Raw genomic sequence first — 21011 nt, 5'->3', positions numbered from 1 at the left:
GAAAGAGGAATCTGGTAAAAGACTCGATAAAAGATTTTCCTCCACTTTAAAACTAGGAGAGCAAATTATTGTTCTTATTTTGAAAATTAATCTGATCTCTAAAAGAAGTTTCAGTAAATAAAACTTCAGTGCCTCAGAACCTTTAATCCTAAAGGTAAAGGCAAAATGCTTATTTAATCTGTGCCACAAAGGTTTTTAAACTTCATAATTTTGGGGTGTCAGCAATTGAGCTCTTTTTACTACAACTCAGTAACTACAGAACCACAAAAGGCTAAGAAAAGTTTTAATGCAGCTGCTGGAAGAAATAGCTAAGAAGGACCCTCACCTGAGTAAATTATTGCTTTCTCCTAAGAGTATACATGAATCTGCTTTTAAAACTGAAAAAATAGCTTCTAGGACTAATCGAGATATTAAAATTCTACTCAAGATGCTAGCCATCATATCCACTTCACCACCATTCACAAATCTAATAATCATGCTTCCTAGATTAGAATCCAAATAAAAATATGGGGCCCAAGACCAGCCTGTGAATTTTACCTTTTCTGTGTTTTCTATCTTGACACTATGTTGTTACGAATTTCTGAATATGACCTTTCCACCAAACAATTGCCTTTTAGCAGTTTCACAGTCAATCCTTTGTTTTCCCAACTTTCTTTTTTTAACTTTTTGGACTTACCTCAGCCTTTTGGGAAATATCATTCATGTTTGCTCTATGTGGTTGTGGGGTAATTATGGAGCTTTGTATATTTCTGCACCTGAAAAAAATACAGTGATGTTGAATAAGAGTTTTTAATTACGTAAGTTTTTAATATGCTATGTATTCTTATAAACAGAAATAGCATATTAATTGCCTCTCAGAAAATACTGACATAATCCAGGAAAGTAATATATTGTGATAACCCTCATCTGCTTTTCCTTTTCCTAAGATTCAGGATATGGAAGGTACAAGGTGCATGGTGTTAAAAGATCGTTGTTAGTTTGTGGCCCAGAATAGCTTGGTGAATATATCAAGTGGATTTACAAAGAATTTGTATTCTGCAGTTATTGGGTGTATTATTATATAAATATCAACTAGGTCAAGGTTGTTAATTTAGATCTTCTATGACTTTAATATATTTTTTTTTCTTTTACCTAGTACTATCAGTCTTCAGCTCTGTGGATTGTCCCTTTCTTCCTTTCTTTCTGTCATTTTTGTTTCATGTAATCTCAAGCTCTATTAAGTGCATATACATTAAGATTTTAATATCTTCTTTCTGAACTAATCATTTCATCATGAAATTTCTCCTTACCTCATTGTCTTGAATTTATCTGATATTAAAATAACTACACCAATGTTCTTAAGTTTAATTTGCATAGTATATAATTTTCTATTTATGTCTTGTGTATGTATATCTTGTATATCTCTTGGACACAGCATATATTTTTTTTTTGGTATCATTAATGTACAATTACATGAGCAACATTATGGTTACTAGACTGCCCCCATTATCAAGTCCCCACCACATACCCCATTACAGTCAGTCCATCAGCATAGTAAGATGCTATATACTTGTCTTCTCTGTGTTGTACTGCCTACCCTGTGCCCCTCCCCCGCCTACATTATGTGTGCTAATCGCAATGCCCCTTTTTCCCATTATCCCTCCCTTCCTACCCATCCTCCCCAGTCCCTTTCCCTTTGGTAACTGTTACTCCATTCTTGGGTTCTGAATCTGCTGCTGTTTTGTTCCTTCAGTTTTTTCTTTGTTCTTATACTCCACAGGTGAGTGAAATCATTTGATACTTGTCTTTCTCCACCTGGCTTATTTCACTGAGCATAATACCCTCCAGCTCCATCGATGTTGGTGCAAATGGTAGGATTTGTTTTCTTCTTATGGCTGAATAATATTCCATTGTGTGTATGTACCACTTCTTCTTTATCCATTCATCTACTGATGGACACTTAGGTTGCTTCCGTATCTTGGCTATTGTAAATAGTGCTGTGATAAACATAGGGGTGCATCTGTCTTTTTCAAACTGGGCTGCTGCATTCTTAGGGTAAATTCCTAGGAATGGAATTCTGAGTCAAATGGTATTTCTATTTTGAGCTTTTTGAGGAACCTCCATACTGCTTCCACAATGGTTGAACTAATTTACATTTCCAACAGCAGAGTAGGAGGGTTCCCCTTTCTCCACAACCTCGCCAACATTTGTTGTTTGTCTTTTGGATAATGGCCATCCTAACTGGTGTTAAGTGATATCTCATTGTGGTTTTAATTTACATTTCTCTGATGATTAGTGATGTGGAGCATCTTTTCATGTCCCCGTGGCCATCTGAATTTCTTGTTTGGAGAAGTGTCTGTTCATATCCTCTGCCCATTTTTTAATTGGATTATTTGCTTTTTATTTGTTGAGGAGCATAAGCTCTTTATATATTTTGGATGTCAACCCCTTATATGTCATTTATGAATATATTCTCCCATACTGTAGGATGTCTTTTTGTTCTACTGATGGTTGGACTCTGCTTTTTTTTAATTGAAATATAGTTGGTATACAGTACAACATAGTGATTTGACAATTATATACATTATTAAATGCTCACTATAGGTGTAGTTACCATCTGTCAACATACAAAGGTATAATATTTGCCTATATTCCCTATGCTGTACTTTTATTACTGTGACTAAGTTATTTTATAATTGGATATTTGTACCTCTTGATCATCTTTACCTATTTCACCCATCCCTACACCCTTCTCCCCTACCTTTATTCCTAGGTATTTTATTCTTTTTGACACAGTTATAAATGAGGTTGTTTTCTTAATTTCTCTTCCTGCTAATTCATTATTTGTATATGGAAATGCAACATATTTCTGTGTATTGATTTTGTGTCCTGTATTTACTTTCAACCTGTCTTTAAATGGTTTAAATGGTTACATCTCTTTGATACAAAATATAATTGGATTTGCTGTTTTAAAAAATGACTTCTGATATTTCTTTTAATTGCAATGGTCAGTATATTAACATTTAATGTAATTACTTATATGAATGGAATTAAAGCTATCGTTTTACTATTTGTTTTTTGCTTGTCTTCTCTTTTTTAATTCCTCTATTTCTCTTGTCCTACTTTCCTACTGCTGGATAAACTGAATTTTCATCTTGCCTACTGCTGAATGAACTAGATAATTTTTAGAATTTTATCTTTATTTATCTACTGGACTTGAAAAATTTTAACAGCTTTACTAAAATATAATTTACATACAGTAAACTACATGTTTTAAAAGTGTACAATTTGGTAAGTTCTAACACATGTACATAACCATGACACTGTCACCACAGTCAAGATAAGGAATATATACATTACCCCCCAAAGTTTCTTCAAACCCCTTACCTTCCTCCTCTTCTTCCCTCTCCCATTCCCATCCTCAGGCAGATATGCTTTCTACCATTGTAGATTAATTTAAATTTTCTATAAATGGAATAATGTAGTATATACTCTATTGTCTGGCTTTCACTCAGCATAATTACTTTGAGATTCATCCATATTGTTACACAAGTCAATAGTTCATTCCTTTGTATTACTGAATATTATTCCATTGTGTGAATGTACCACAATTTGTTGTTCACCTGTTGATGTTCATCTGGGTTGTCTCCAGTTAGTGATTACTATAAATAAAGCTAGTATAAATCATTATAATCAATAACTTAATATTACAAATAAAGATTGCATGAAAGACTAGGCAAGTTTTAGAATAGATAAACATACTTATTTCTCTTGGAAAAATAAAGTATAATGTCTAGGACATACAGTATATGTGTGTTTAACTTTTTAAGACACTCCCAAATTTTTTTCGAAGTGGCTGTACCATTTTATTTTTGCATCAATAGTATATGGTAGTTACACTTTCTGTATATCCTCACCAACACTTGGTATGGTCTTTTTGATTTTAGACATTCTATTGTGATTTTAATTTACATTTCCCTAATAACCAATGTCATTGAACATCTTTTCATGTTTCTTTTCTATCCATAAATATTCTTTTATGGAAGAATCTCTTTAAATTTTTTTTTATTAAGGTATCACTGATATACACTCTTACGAAGGTTTCACATGAAAAACATTGTGGTTAATGCATTCACCCACATTATCAATTCCTCCCCCACCATACCCCACTAAAATCATTGTCCATTAGTTTAGTAAGATGCCACAGAGTCACTACTTGTCTTCTCTATGCTACACTGTCTTCCCCATGATCGCACACACACCATGTGTAGTAATCATAATACACCTCAATCCCCTTCTTCCCTCCCCACTCACCCTCTCCCAACCCTTCCCTTTGGTAACCACTAGTCCTTTCTTGGAGTCTGTGAGTCTGCTGCTGTTTTGTTCCTCAGCTTTGCTTCGTCGTTATACTCCACAAATGAGGGAAATCATGTGATATGTGTCTTTCTCCACGTGGCTATTTCACTGAGCATAATACCCTCTAGCTCCATCCATGTTGGAAATGGTAGGATATGTTTCTTTCTTATGGCTGAATAGCATTCCATTGTGTGTAAGTACCACCTCTTCTTTATCCATTCATCTACTGATGGACATTTAGGTTGCTTCCATTTCTTGGCTATTATAAATAGTGCTGCAATAAACACAGGGGTGCATTGTCTTTTTGAATCTGAGAACTTGTTTTCTTTCAGTAAATTTCTAGGAGTGGAATTCCTGGGTCAAATGGTATTTCTGTTTTTGGTTGTTTGAGGAACCTCCGTATTGCTTTCCACAATGATTGAACTAATTTATACTCCCACCAGCAGTGTAGGAGGTTCCTCTTTCTCCCCATCCTTGCCAGCATTTGTTGTTCCTAGGCTTTTCGATGTTGGCCATCCTAGTTGGTGTGAACTGAAATCTCATTGTGGTTTTAATTTGTATTTCCCTGATAATTAGCAGTGTGGAGCATCTTTTCATGTGCCTGTTGGCCATCTGAATTTCTTGGGGGAAGTGTCTGTTCATATATTCTGCCCATTTTTTAATTGGGTTATTTGCTTTTTATTTGTTGAGGTGTGTGAGTTCTTTATATATATTGGATATTAACCCCTTGTTGGATATTGTCATTTACAAATATATTCTCCCATACTGTAGGATGCCTTTTTGTTCTGTTGATGGTGTTCTTTGCCATACAGAAACTTTTTAGTTTGACATAGTCCCATTTGTTCATTTTTGCTTTTGTTTCCCATGCCTGAGGAGAAGTGTTCAGGAAAACGTTGCTCGTACTTATATTCAAGAGATTTTTGCCTATGTTTTCTTCTGAGAGTTTTATGGTTCCATGACATACATTCAGGTCTTTGATGCATTTTGAGTTTACTTTTGTATATGGAGTTAGACAATAATCCAGTTTCATTTTCTTACATGTAATTGTCCAGTTTTGCCAACACCAGTTGTTGAAGAGGCTGTCATTTCCCCATTGTATATCCATGACTCCTTTATCGTATATTAATTGACCATATATGCTGAGCTCTCTATTCTGTTCCATTGATCTATGGGTCTGTTCTTGTGCCAGTACCAAACTATATTGATTACTGTGGCTTTGTAGTAGAGCTTGAATTTGGGGAGTGTAATACCCCCAGCTTTATTCTTCCTTCTCAGGATTGCTTTGGCTATTTGGGGTCTTTTGTGGTTCCATATAAATTTTATAACTAAACTGCTCTAGTTTGTTGAAGAATGCTGTTGGTATTTTGATAGGGATTGCACTGAATCTGTAGATTGCTTTAGGCAGCTTGGACATTTTGAGATAATTCTTCCTATCTATGAGCACAGGATGTATTTCCATTTTTGGTATTTTCTTTAATTTTTTCATGAGTGCCTTGTAGTTTTCAGGGTATAGGTCTTTCACTTACTTGGTTAGGTTTATTCCTAGGTATTATATTCTTTTTGATGCAGTTGTGAATGGAATTGTTTTCCTGATTTCTCTTTCTACTAGTTCATCGTTAGTGTATAGGAATGCAACAGATTTCTGTGTATTAATTTTGTATCCTGCAACTATGCTGAATTCAGATATTAGTTCTAGTAGTTTTGGAGTGGATTCTTTAGAGTTTTTTTATGTACAATATCATGTCATATGCAAACAGTGACAGTTTAACTTCTTCTTTACCAATCTGGATGTCTTTTATTTCTTTGTGTTGTCTGCCATGGGTAGGACCTCCAGAACTATGTTGAATAAAAGTGGGGAGAGTGGGCATCCTTGTCTTGTTCCAAATCTTAAAGAAAAAGCTCTCAGCTTCTCACTGTTTAGTACGATGTTGGCTGTAGATCTGTCATACATGGCCTTTATTATGTTGAGGTACTTTCCCTCTATACCCATTTTGTTGAGAGTTTTTACCATGAATGGATGTTGAATTTTGTTAAATGCTTTTTCAGCATCAATGGAGATGATCATGTGGTTTTTGTCTTTCTTTTTGTTGATGTGGTGGATGATGTTGATGGATTTTTGAATATTGTACCATTCTTGCATCCCTGGAATAAATCCTACTTAATCATGATGGATATTTTGATGTATTTTTTAATTCAGTTTGCTAATATTTTGTAGAGTATTTTTGCTTCTATGTTCATCAGGGATATTGGTATGCAATTTTCTTTTTTTGTGGTGTCTTTGCCTGGTTTTGGTATTAGTGATGCTGGCCTCATAGAATGAGTTTCAAATATTCCCTCCTCTTCTAGTTTCTGGAAAACTTAAAGGAGGATGGGTATTAGGTCTTCACTAAATGTTTGATAAAATTTAGCAGTGAAGCCATCTGGTCCAGGAGTTTTGTTCTTAGTTTTTTGATTATCAATTCAATTTCATTGCTGGTTATTGCTCTATTCAGATTTTCTGTTTCTTTCTGGGTCAGCCTTGGAAGGTTGTATTTTTCTAGAAACTTTTCTGTTTCTTCTAGTTTCTGTTTCTTCCACTTTGCTAGGATATAATTTTTCATACTATTCTCTCATAATTCTTTGTATTTCTGTGGTGTCTGTAGTGATTTTTCCTTTCTCATTTTTATTCTGTTTATGTGTGTAGACTGTCTTTTTTTCTTGATAAGTCTAAGGGGTTATCTATTTTGTTGATTTTCTTGAAGAACCAGCTCCTGCTTTCATTGATTCTTTCTATTGTTTATTCTTCTTGATTTTATTTGTGCTGTAATCTTTATTATGTCCCTCCTTCTACTGACTTTGAGCATCATTTATTCTCCTTTTACTAATTTCACTAATTGTGAGTTTAGACTGCTCATATGGGACTGTTCTTTCCTGAGTCAAGCCTGTATTGCAGTATACTTCCCTTTTAGCACAGCCTTGTCCATATCCCACAGATTTTGCAGTGTTGAATTATTATTGTCATTTGGCTCCATATATTATTTGATCTCTGTTTTTATTTGGTCATTGATCCATTGGTTATCTAGGAGCATGTTGTGAAGGCTCCATGTGTTTGTGGGCTTTTTGTTTTCTTTGAATATTCTATTTCTAGTTTCATACCTTTGTGGTGTGAGAAGCTGGTTGGCACAATTTCAATCTTTATAAATTTACTGAGGCTCTTTTTGTGGCCTAGTATAAGATCTATTCTTGCAAATGTTCCATGTGCCCTTGAGAAGAATGTGTATCCTGCTGCTTTTGGATGGAGTGTTCTGTAGATGTCTGTTAGTCCATCTGTTCTAATGTGTTGTTCAGTGCCTCTGTACTCATACTTATTTTCTGTCTGGTTGATCTGTCCTTTGGAATGAGTGGTGTGTTGAAGTCTCCTAGAATGAATGCATTTCATTCTATTTACCCCTTTAACTCTGTATTTGTTTCACATATGTAGGTGCTCATGTGTTGGGTGCATTGATATTTCTAAGGATTATATCCTCTTGTTAGACTGACCCCTTTATCATTATGTAATGTCCTTCTTTGTCTCTTGTGACTTTGTTTTGAAGCCTATTTTGTCTGATACAAGTACTGCAATTCCTGCTTTTTTCTCCCTATTCATTGCATGAAGTATCTTTTTCCATCCCTTCACTTTTCAGTCTGTGTATACCTTTGGATTTGAAGTGAATGTCCTATAGGCAGCATATAGATGGGTCTTGTTTTTTTATCCATTCAGTGACTCTATGTGTTTTGATTGGTGCATTCAGCCCATTTACATTTAGGGTGATTATCAATAGATATGTAATTATTGCCATTGATTGAAGGCTTTAGTTTGTGGTCACCAAATGTTCAAGGGTAACTTCCTTATTATCTAACAGTCTTATTTAACTCACTTAGTATGCTATTATAAAAACAATCTAAAGTTTGTTTTTTTTCCTCCTTTTCTTCTTCCATTCTTTATATATTTGGTATCATATTCTGTACATTTTGTCTATCCCTTGACTGACTTTGGGGGTAGTTGATTTGATTTTGCATCTGCTCAGTAATTAATTGTTCTACTTCTTTTTACTGTGGTTTTATTTCCTCTGGTGACAGATATTTAGCCTTAGGAACACTTCCATCTATAGCAGTCCCTCCAAAATGCACTGTAGAGATGGTTTGTGGGAGGTAAATTCTCTCAGCGTTTGCTTATCTGGAAATTGTTTAATCCCTCCTTCAAATTTAAATGATAATCTTTCTGGGTAGAGTGTTCCTGGCTTGAGGCCCTTCTGCTTCATTGCATTAAATATATCATGCCACTCCCTTCTGGCCTGTAGGGTTTCTGTTGAGAAGTCTGATTATCATCTGATGGGTGATCTTTTTTCTCTCTCTGGCTGCTTTTAATAGTCTTTCCTAATCCTTGTTCTTTGCCATTTTATATGTCTTGCTGTTGTCGTCCTTGGGTCACTTGTGTTGGGAGATCTGTGCACCTCCGTGGCCTAAGAGACTATCTCCTTCCCCAGATTGGGAATGTTTTCAGTAATTACTTCCTCAAAGACACTCTCTATTCCTTTTTCTCTCTTCTTCTGGTACCACTATAATGCGAATATTGTTCCATTTGGTCACACAGTTGTCTCAATATTCTTTCATTCCTAAAGATCCCTTTTTCTCTCTGTGCCTCAGCTTCTTAGTATTCCTGTTCTCTAATTTCTATTTCATTATCAGTTTCCTCTACCTCATCTAATGTGCTTTTACATCCCTCCAGTGTATGTTTCATTTCAGATACTGTGTTCTTTAATGATCAAATCTTATTCCTGAATTCTTCCCTGAGTTCTTGAATATTTTTCTGTACATCTATGAGTATGTTTATGACTTTTCATTTGAAATATCTTTCAGGAAGTTTGATGAGTTCAGTTTCACTTGGCCCTCTTTCTGGTGTTTGTGGGATTTTGATTTGAACCAGGTTCTTTTGATGTTTCATATTTGTATGTGGCACCCTCTACTGCCCAGAAGCTCTACTCTCTGGAGCTGCTCAGCCCCTGTAGCAATGGCAGGGGTCGCAGGCGAGTGGCGCTGCTGTTGGGAGAAAAGAGCTGTTTCCTGCTTCACGGCTGCAGTGCCTGTCTCCACTGCCAGGGTCAGTGGGCTGAGGGCGCATGTAGAAGCCTCTGTGCTTTGCACTTGTAGCTGCCATAGGTGGAGCCTCCCTCTGGCTGGCATGGTGCAATGGTGGGAGCAGCCGATTTTCTACCTGGTGCCTGCTGGGAAAAAGGCACAGCAGGCTGCGTATCACAGTGGGGGACCTCAAAGCTGCATAGCCAGCCAGGGGGATGAAGTGCCTGAAGCACTTGAAAGTTCCCAACCCACTGGGCAGACTGCACCTGGACAATTTTTCCAGCTGTCCTTTCTCCTGAGCACCAAGTTTAGTGCAATCTTTGCCCCTTTAGCAGCCCTCTAGCTGCTAGGAAGTCTCTCAGACTGCCCGCTTTTCTTTTGTCCCAGAGTGGCTGGAGTCTCAGTCTCTCCAAGTATTCTGCCTGTCTTAGCTTTCCAACCCCACTAATCTCCAGAGCAACATGTAATGTATGTTCATGCTCCCAGAGCAGATCTCCAGGGCTGGGTGGTCAGCAGTCCTAGGCCTCCACCTCCTCCCTACTCTGTTTCTCTTCTGGTGAGCTGAGGTGGTGGAAGGGCTTGTGTCCCACTGGATCATGGCTTTGGTACTTTACCCTGTTCCGTGAGATCTGTTCTTTTCTCCAGGTGTATGCAGTCTGGTGCAGCCTTCTTTCCTGTTGCTCTTTCAGGATTAGTTGTATTAACTATATTTTCTTATCATATGTGGGTTTCTGAGGAGGTTTCTGTCTCACCTTTCATGCCACCATCTTTAATCCCAAGGCCTCTGTTTAACTTTTTTTGCCCATTTTATTACTGTGTTTTTTATTTTCCCCTTATTAAGTTTTAAGGGTATTTTATATATTCTGGATATACTACCTCTATCAGATGTATGAGTTGAAAGATATTGTCTCCCAGTCTTTGGCTTGTCCTTTCATTTTTTTTTAAACATCTTTTGAAGAACAGAAGTTCTTCATTTTGATAAAAGCTATTTTATCCATTTTTTCTTTCATAATTTGTGCTTTTGGTATTGTACTGGCCTAACCCATAGTCAGAAGGAACTTATCCTACATTTTATTCTGGAAGTTTTATAGTTTAAGGTTTTGCATTTGGGTCTCTGATCCATTTTTGTGAATTTTTGTATATAGTGACAGTTCAATTTTTTGCATATGAATAAAAATTTTTCCAGGACCATTCATTGAAAAAACTTAATCATTTCTTCACTGAAATGCTTTTGCAAGTTTGTCAAAAATCAGTTTACCATACATGTGTGGGTTTATTTCTTTACCCTCCATTCTGTTCCATCAATCTATTTGTCCCTCTTGATATCAATATCAGTGTTTTTATTTCTAACTATAGTCACCATGCCATAGTCTTGATTAGTGTACTTTATACTGAGCCATGAGAAAGGTAGTATATCTTTAACTTTATTTTTTTTTTTCAAAATGGTTTTGGCTATTCTAGGTCCTTTGTATTCACATATACATCTTTTAAATCAGATTCATTTCTGTAAAAATACCTACTGACATTTTGATTGGGATTGCATTGAGTTTGTAGATGGATTAGGGAGAATTGACATGCTTATAATATTGAGTCTTTTGGTCCATGAACACAGTATAACTCTTTTTATGATTTTTATAATTTTCTCCCAGAAATGTTCTGTAATTCTTATTATGAAGGTCTTCCACATCTTTTATGAGATTTATCCCTAAGTAATTTCATAATTGTCAGAGCTGTTGTAGATGTTGCTCTTTTTAGATTTCAGTTGATGGTTGTTTGTTGCTAGTATATAGAAATATAATTTATTTTTGCGTTCTGATCTTTACCCTGCTAAAGTAACTTATTAGTTCCATTGGCTCTTTGTAGATTATATCAGATTTTCTACATAGAGGATTACTACATCTGTGAAGAGTTAACATTTTTTCCCTTTCAAATCTGGATGTCTTTTATTTCTTTTTCTGACCTGATTATACTAATTAAAACCTCCAGTACACATAAACAGAAGTAGAGCAGACATCTTTACCTTATTCCTGATGTTAGGGGAAACATGTCCAGTCTTTCCCCATTAAATATGATTTTAGTTACAGATTTTTCTTAGATGCCCTTTATCAGATTAAGTTCCTTTCTATTCCTTTTGTACTGGAGTAATTTCAGGAATGGATGTTGGATTTAACCTAATTTTTTTTCTGTATCTATTGAGATAATCATATGGTTTTAATTTTTATTATGTCTTAAAATTTTTTATTACTATTGTTTACTTTTAATGAATTATATTAATGTATTTTCAAATGTTAAATTAATTTTACATTTCTAGGATAAACTCTGCTTAATCATGATGAACTGTCCTTTTAACATAGCAATAGATTCAGTTTGATAAAGTTATGTTAAGAAGTTTTGTATCCATGTTTATGAGGATATTGGTCCAAAGTTTCATTTTCATGTAATGTCTACTTTTATTAACAGAGTACTAACTGCTCTCATGGAATAAGTTGGGAAATATTTCCTCTTCTTCAATTTTCTGTAAGAGTTCATGTACAATTGGTATTACCTTTCCTTAAATGTTTGTAAGAACTTCCCAGTGACACCATCAGGGGCTAGAAGTTTTCTTTGTTGGAGGAGACAGTATGATGAAGGTGGTCAGGACATGTTTCCACATAATTATTAACAAGGTCATAACTTTTGTTATTTAGTGGGTCTGCAGATGCTTATTACATTATTAATAACAACTACCTAGGTAAAAGCAGGCTATGCATGGATTAAGGTATATCATTAACCAGGGTGTATGAGTAATTTAATTCTGCATGTCTTAGATAAAAATAACAAATAGCTCTAGTCCTGTTCTCCTACCTGAACCATTGTATCATATCTAGAGTTACCTATTAGATACTTCTTCCTATATAACCAACAAAAATACCTACTATTCATTCTCATAGCTTCTCAAATCTTAGAGTTATTTCTGGTCCATTGCCCTTCTATATCTCCTAAATTTTAATAGACAGTCAAAATTTATGAACATTAAAAAAAATTTGTTCTTGTATTTTATTTTGCTATTTCCACTGCCCTCATACAAATAAAAGCCTTCATCACCTCACACTTTGATTACTACAATTTGATAATCAGACCTAAATCCAAATTCCAACTCTGCTGCTTCCTAGATAGGATTAGGTGATACAACATATGTGGAAAACTCTAGAATAATATCTAACATTGGTAGATATCAATAATTTTGATTAAATTCACTATGCATGGTCTCCCTCACTACAATTTATACTCTTTAGTAAAAACCTACATTTCCCTGCCAGTGGCATACATTAAGATATTATTTGTGTAATTTAATAGAATTGTATCAGAGGGTATGAGGAAAATTTGAGCAATCTCACATGGGATTATAGGGGTTTAAAATTTTAGCTGATTTAATTGGCTAGAGAGAAGTTTGAGAAGCCTTCTTTGGCCCTGGTGAAATGAAAGAAAATTGTGTGTCTTGGTGATAGCAACGAATTAGCTTGTCAAGAGTAGTCCTGGAGAATAAAAGAATCAGCTAGCCCTCTTCATCTAATTTATTAAAAAATCTTCAAATATATCTTGACTTATAGATCCAGAATAAAATAAGATTGATTTTTTAAAATTTAGTATGAGTAAAACTACTTAAAATGGGTTTTAAATATATTTCAGTTTTGAGCTCTCATTTTTAAGAGTTTGTAAAAAATTTAAATTGTACTAACCTTAACTTTTTTGGTTAAAATACAAGCAAGCAATGCTTTGCTGATCATTTGCTCTGTTCTGCATTTTTAGGATAAAAAAGTCATACCAAAATAAGTTTGTTACCTTTTTGTATTATATAATTATTCTTTAAGGTGTTGATTACAAACAAAGGGCTCATATCTCTCAGTTGCATGTTGCAGAAAAAAAATTTCAAAATCAAATATATAAATAATTATAGGATTCTTTTATACATAATTTTAAAATGTGTGACTCTGCCTTGCAGAAACAATGGTGTATTTCAATTGTCAAAATTCTCTTTCTGTGCTAAATCAGGGTGAAAGGTATGAATTTGACTATTTTGGTTTATTTAACTTCAGAGCAAAGAAGTCTGTTCCACAGTCATTGACTGTATTGTCTTATCTAAACCTAGTATCTCACCAGTGCATCCTTTGTTCACAATATGAATAAAATTAATCATGATAATAATCCAAGCTAATATTTACTGAGGCTTTACTGTGTACCAGGTAATGTGCCACGTGGCTAACAAGCATTGTTTCGATTACTCCCCACACTAACCCTTCTGCTAAATACTGTTATCATAACCTATCTTAAAAAAATTTCTAAGCCAAGTAATATAAAATTTCTTTAAACAGTTACATAAGAATAATGCCTTGGAGTTTACCTAATAGGATTTGAACTCTTCTGTAAATTTTTACATATAGGAAAACAAAAAAGTCAAGTAACTTGCCCAAGACCACACAGTTAAGAAGTGGTAGACACTGGAAAAACAGGCAGTCTGACTACAGAGTCTGTGTTCTTACCCACTGTACTGTGTTGATGCTGAGAAAGCAGTACAAACTGGTGTGTGGTGGAGGAAAGAGGAGTGCTGACCAGCTTATAAAGTTTTACCTACTCATGTAATCAGCAGAAACTTTAATCCATTATTTGAGAACCTCAGTTCTGAGCAGTAGAAACTGTTGGAATCCAAAAAAGGCATGATTGGTAGTAATTTCTACATTCAGTGAGGTTGTAATCTTTAGTTGGCAACTGGCAGTAGAACATGGTGCTGAGTAAGTAAAAAACAGGTATTTTGTCTCACTTGAGCAGCACATTTTTAAAAATTAACTTATTATTTATATACATATTTTTTATTTTGGTATCATTAATATACAGTTACATGAGCCACACTGTGGTTACTAAATTCCTCCCATTATCAAGTCCCCACCACATACCCCATTACAGTCACTGTCCATCAACGTAGTAAGACACTATAGAATCACTACTTGTGTTCTTTGTGTTGTACTGCCTTCCCTGTGAGCAGCACAGTTTTTAATTTAAGCAAGTTTATCTCTTTTTAAATTGACACATACTAGCAGTTATTCTCTTAGAATTACTTTGACTTAAGCAGAGCACAGAGTTATAAAATGAGTCTCAGGTACCGAATGACATAATTATCTTGCCTGGTTGCAGTTTAAAACTCATTTAGTAAATACACATTTGTATCTAATAAAGTCAGGGACTGTTTTGGTCTCTGACTTTTAAAGTTCCCAAGTCAGCAACATGCAAGTAGCATTCTTTTATGCTGTAATTAATGATAGTGAAGAATCAAGGAACAATATTCACGTATCTGTCATTCTCTTGATTAAGGAACACACTGATACATCTCATCATTCTGCTAAGTTGCCAAGAGTACAGAAGGCATTGGAATTTCTTACCTAACAAAACATTAATCGTGTACTCCTAGAATAATCAAATTCACTTATAGTTGAATAATTATGGAATGTTGGTTCTATGAAGGCTTTTTAAATTAACTGGTTCTAACAAAATCATGACATGGACCCTGTGAAAGTGTTCAATTATATGTCACACATTTCAGTGAATCTCAACACTAAGCCATAAACCATCAAGGAGTTTCTGTGTAAAGGAATCCTTTAAAGATTCAAGGAATAGAAACAGAGTGCTTCTCTCTAAACTGCAGCTGAATATTTTTAGTTTCCTTAAGTCCCCTCCTTTCCGTCTCCAACCCTCCCTTCATCCTTACTCCACAATGCCCTGAACACTCATGCCCTTCCTCACAAAAGAGCACAATCACCATCAATTCGGCCCTCCCTTCCTCTCTCATATTAGCCAACAAGGGACCATGCCGTGGACTAAACAGTAGCTGCTCAATGATGCAAGTGGACATAATTAGATGTGGTGGAATGTGTATGAAATAAAAAATTCAGAACAAATGGCATATAAAGGTTTAATCTTGTCATAACTTTTCATAAGCCCTTTCTCATGCAAAAATTTACAAACTTGTAGTATTTTAAATTTGATAAAAGATTAACAAATTAATTTGAAACCTTATTCTACTAGAACTTTTTTTGCTTAAGAACTTTTGTAGCCAAATATTCAGAATTATAAATATATGACATATGCTAACAATACTTTCTTGGCTGATTTTCAAACACATTAAGGAGGCAGTGATGGTGAAAAAAGTACTGGAATTTGAGCCAGAAAACTTGGTTAGAGTTTCTACTTGGGTTGTTTTTAGACCTATGGTCTTGGAAAACCAGTTAATTTCTGTGAATTTCAGTTTTATATGTAAAATAGGCATGTTACTGCTTTTCTCATTATATTGCCAAATAAATTGGACAGTTCCTTCCTTCTGAACTTCACTGCTATATCTGACATTCTCAGTCACTGCTTCATTCTTGAAATTCTCCTCATTTGGCTCCATGACACCATTCTTTCCCTGTTCTTTAATATCTCTGACCATTCCCTCTCTGCACTCTCTCCACTTCTTAGATGCTGTTTGCCCCCATATTTCATTATTTGCTCTTTTCTTCTCACTCTAAACTTTTTCTTCAGTGATTTAATACTTTGGTAGTTTAAACTACCTCTTTAGCCTCATCTCTCTCCATACCTTTCTCCACTGTCACTCATACTGAAATACTAGCATATCTCAAGCCTTTGCAAAGCTAGCTCCCTCAGCTTAGTGTTCTACCCATTCCCTTACTCACTTAGCTAGCCTTAATCATCCTTTAGTTCTTAGATAAACTGTCATTTCTTTCCAGGAAGTTTTGACTCCACAAGACTGGGTTAGGTGCTTCTCCTGTGTTTCCATAGCACCCCCATGCTTACCCCAGTTGTAGCATTTACCACAATGTATGGTAATGAACCACTTTCTTGTCCACCAGAATGTGAGCTTTTTGAGAGTAGAGACTGTATTTTATACTCAGCTCTATCGATAGCACTTAGCATGTGCCTGGCATACAGAAGACATAATAATAATTACTTACTGAGTAAGTAAATCTTGCCATCTTCAAGATGAATCATTTTATTAAGAGTTAAGGATTGTTTGGATATAATGTATGATTATCATTATGCAGAAATGTGATATAAATGGAATACACCATTTATTACACAAATATTTATTAATCATCTACTATGTGCCAGGTGCTCTGCTAGGCACTGAGAAATACAGCACTGTATAGACAGACACTCTCTCTATTCTCATGTTGTTAACAGTCTCTTGGCCAAAACTCTAAACAAAAACCTTTAGTGATCCAGTCTGTCTCCAGAGATGGATAGGTTTCTAACATCAAGCATATCTGATACAGAATTGAAAGCCATCAAGGGAAGCTTTGCAATATCCATGTAGTAATAATCAAAACTGCAAAGTCTAAAAGATCCCATTCCTTTGATTCAACTTTTATTCCCTTAATAAACTCTGTCTATATTAAATTTTGCTATGGGACATTTCCAGAAGACTTTTTAATTAATCTTTTGAAAACATATTCTCAATTTCCAAATACCTATTCAATTTTTGATTTATTTTATCATCTTCCACTTTCATGTTCTTTACATATATTATTAGTCAACATTGTACGTACTTGTCTATAAACTTATGTGGAATTTGGTGATTTAGCACAGAGGCCCCAGGCCCGCCTTTAATTTCATGTAATTATGCTTACCAGAAATACATATATTTAGTATTCATATGTATCACTATCATTTTGATTAATAAGTAAACTTATAAAATGAGAAACGATAAAATTCAAAGTACTCATTTTGACAGTTTTATCCCCTTCAGAATCCTGATAAACATTTTCAGTATCTCAATATTTCAATTTTCAACATTATCAAATCTTTTCAATATGTGCCAGAATCCAAGTGTGATTAGGACATAAAGTTATCTCAGTTGGTATTATAGGGAAGCTGTTTAATGCAGTTTCTTCAAAGTTCTTACTGTTACATATCAGAAAAGTGATTTTAAGGTTACATTATTAATAAATTGCACTTTAAAAAGTTCCAGAGTAACTCCTAGCCGTGATTCCTTTGATTTCTAATAGGGCAACGTCTCGCCATTCTTTCTGCCTTCCTCCAGGCTCACCAGGCTGCCTACTCAATGACTGCATTCTCTTCTGGTCTCCTTAACGTTATAATATATCACTCCAGGTCTGAGGATATTAACTGCATAGTGCATCATGGATCAGAATTAAAGTTCTCATCTGGGCTTGTTAGGCCTTCTGCAGGTTCCTTCAGACTCTGTTTTCCCTTATCTCCTCCCATTCCTTCAACCCCCACATAGACAAATATATTCAATAGCCTATTTCCACCTCTGACTCTTTAGCCACTTTTTACCAATGAAGTATTTTCCCAGCTTAATTATAATAGAAATGGTGATTTTCTCCACTTCGCCCTGAGCATGCAGGTATTTTCTCCTTCAATTTCTGACACCTCTAAATGTGCTTTAGATTTCTAAGGGTTATCTGGCATAAACTTTTCCAATGTTTATATTGTAAAACATCTGAAGCATATCAGTCTAATCTACCTTCTTGATTTAACTTATTATGGAACATTTCAGACATCTATAAAATTAGACTAATATATTGAACCTCCATATACCCATCATAAACTTCAACAATTATCTACTTTTACGATTGTCATCAACAGTACAAACTCTTTTTTTTGTGCATCTATTTCAGCACAATGCAGAAGTCCTTTATAGATGCTTTAAAACCTACTCCAGATACATCAACCACATCTTAGACACTGGGCAGTACATCCTCCTGTCCCCTCAGAATTATGCCCAGAATCAAACCCCTAACTCTTGCCTTTTATTCTCTCCTGGGAAGACTTTAAAGGTACCTCCCAAAGAAAATTGGAGTTCTCAAATGGGACTACATCAGACTGAAAAGCTTCTGTACAGCAAAGGACACCATCAGCAGAACAAAAAGACACCTACAGTATGGGAGATATATTTGTAAACAACATGTCTGAAAAGGGGTTAACATCCAAAATATGTAATGAGCTCACACACCTCAACACCCAAGAAACAAATAACCAATTAAAAAATGGGCAGAGGATCTGAACAGACAGCTCTCCAAAGAAGAAATTCAGATGACCAACAAGCACAGGAAAAGAGATGCTCTACATCATTAATTATCAGGGAAATGCAAATTAAAACTGCAATGAGATATCACCTCACACCAATTAGGGTGGCCAATATCCAAAAGACTAACAAATTCTGGCAAGGATGCGGATAAAGGGGAACCTCCTACACTACTGGTGGGAATGTAAATTAGTTCAACCATTGTGGAAAGCAGTATGGAGGTTCCTCAAAAAACTAAAAACAGAAATACCATTTGACCCAGGAATTCCACTCCTAGGAATTTACCCAAAGAAAACAAGATCCCAGATTCAAAAAGATATAAGCAGCCCTATGTTTATTGCAGCACTGTTTACAATATCCAAGATATGGAAGCAACCTAAGTGTCCATCAGATGTGCTACATATACCCAGTGGAATATTATTCAGCCATAAAAAGAAAACAAATCCTACCATTTGCAGCAACATGGATGGAGCTAGAGTGTATTATGCTGCATGAAATAAGCTAGGTGGAGAAAGACAAATACCAAATGACTTCACTCATTTGTGGAATATAACAACAAAGCAAAACTGAAGGAATAAAATAGCAGCAGAACCACAGACTCCAAGAAGGGACTAGTGGTTACCAAAGGGTAGGGGTTGAGGATGGTGGGTGGGAAGGGAGAAGGGAATTAAGGGGCACTATAATTCGCAATCACAATATAGGTAGGTCATGGGGAAAGTAGTACAGCAAAGAGAAGATAAGTAATGACTTCATAGCATCTTACTATGCTGATGGTGTCTGCAATGGTGGGGGCTGTGAGGACTTGATAATATGAGTGAATGCTGAAACCACAATGTTCATGTGAACCTTCATAAGATTGTATATTGATACTTTAATCAAAAAATTTTTAAAGATTTTATGCAAAAAACTAAGAAAATTGGTTAAGTTCTTGTTTGATGAAATCACTAATAAAATTAAGTACAGGTAAAAGTAAAATGTAAGGATTGTTTTAAAGCTATAATACATTAGAGGAATGACCTGGAGTCTCTATACTGAGAAAGGAGAAGAGTAGAAACTAATAACTGAATCCCTATTAGGTGCCATATACTAGGTGGTTGGCATGTTATGTCGTAAATTTGGAGGCAATGGGTATGATATAACCAAGAATAAATGGGAAAAGATGAAGAAATTCACTAAAATGAACAAATATTTATTCACTCAAGAAACATTTGTTGAATATCCTTCTACAGTGTGCTAGACACAGTGAAAGGGAATATATAAAAAGATGAATAGGGAAAAATACTTCTTTTTGTAGAGCTCATAGTATTGGGATGAAAGATAATTACCAAGAAAATATATTATGGCTTAAATTTTTAGTTAGAAAATGACTTAAGTCATATCTGTAAGTGTGTAAACACATAAAAATAAGCTCTGTGATGTTAAGAATACTTCCACTGGAAGAAAGTCTATGAATTGGAGGAGTAGTTCTCAAGCTTTCTGAGCTCAGGGACTAATGTCTGGGCCTATTACTGAGGAACCAGGAGAGCTCTTGTTTATAAAGAAAATATCTATAGCTATATAAGGTATCAGAAATAAAAACAATTTTCAAATATATACTGTATTAAGCATTAAGTCACTTAAAATAACAATAACATATCCATGATATATTAGCCTATTTTATGAAAAATAGTCATATTTTTCTAAAATAAAAATTAGTAAGAAGAATAGCCATAGTTTTATATTTTTGGACATCTCTTTAATGTATGGCTTATTGAAAGACAGGTACAATCTCCTATCTCCTTGCATTCAAACTATTGTGATATGTTGTTTTGACTGAGGTATATAAAGAAAATGGCCTCTAGAGATATGTAATTGGAAAAGGATTTCATGGGCCCCTAAAGGGCCTTGGGGACTCCCAGGGATTCTAAGACACATTCTGAGATTTGCTGAATTATAGTAAAGAATATTCTATCAAATTATGTCAGTTCTCATTCCAAAAAGGGGTAGGTAGAATGCTGAATGAAGATCAGTTTAATAACTGAATTCCTATGCTCAGTAACCTGAAGGCCAATGGATATTATATCTGGAATCTCACACTTTTCTTAATCTACTATGAAGTGACCTACTGAGCAGGCAGATGCAGTATCCTTGGCTGCCTTACAGGGGCAGCATCAATGGACTTCTCTAATTGTTGAAGATCTCACGGAAGCCAAAACAGTTAGAGAATGAGCAGAGAGAAAACACCAAAGCATAAGGTCGAACATGTGACTTGTCAACAAGAGTTTGGTCATAAGAAAAAAGAATGATGAAGGGATTTAATAATGGCATTCTAGAATATTAAAGATTTCAGAGGCAATACTGCAATATTACTATAGCCTGTCAATGATTTATCAAAAAGGTTGCATTTTTTTCAGATTTGACAGATTAGGTCTGTATTTACAACATAGTACTTTTGTAAGAAGGAGAATCTACTGTGAACAAGACACCATACCTGGTGGTAAGATATAAAATGTATGAGATA

At 35.0% G+C, this 21011-nt stretch overlaps 1 protein-coding gene across 11 annotated transcripts in view; it reads right to left on the bottom strand.

Annotated features, from left to right (window-relative positions):
• The window catches only part of NEXN (nexilin F-actin binding protein), a 72188-nt gene that overhangs the window by 43727 nt on the left and 7450 nt on the right, over window positions 1–21011 (bottom strand). For 5 of the 11 annotated variants that reach the window (XM_037012477.2, XM_073234168.1, XM_037012481.2 and 2 more), the window contains exon 2: window positions 677–755. The exons of the other annotated variants lie outside the window; for them this stretch is intronic. In XM_037012477.2, the coding sequence (XP_036868372.1) occupies window positions 677–703 (27 nt within the window). In that variant the 5' untranslated portion in view covers window positions 704–755. The remainder of the gene's footprint in view (window positions 1–676; window positions 756–21011) is intronic. 11 annotated transcript variants of the gene reach the window in all.

This window comes from Manis javanica, chromosome 4 (genome assembly GCF_040802235.1).
Source record: "Manis javanica isolate MJ-LG chromosome 4, MJ_LKY, whole genome shotgun sequence".
NCBI lineage: Eukaryota > Metazoa > Chordata > Mammalia > Pholidota > Manidae > Manis > Manis javanica.
Note: the sequence above shows the minus strand (reverse complement) of the source record. Positions and strands in the feature narration are given on the sequence as shown.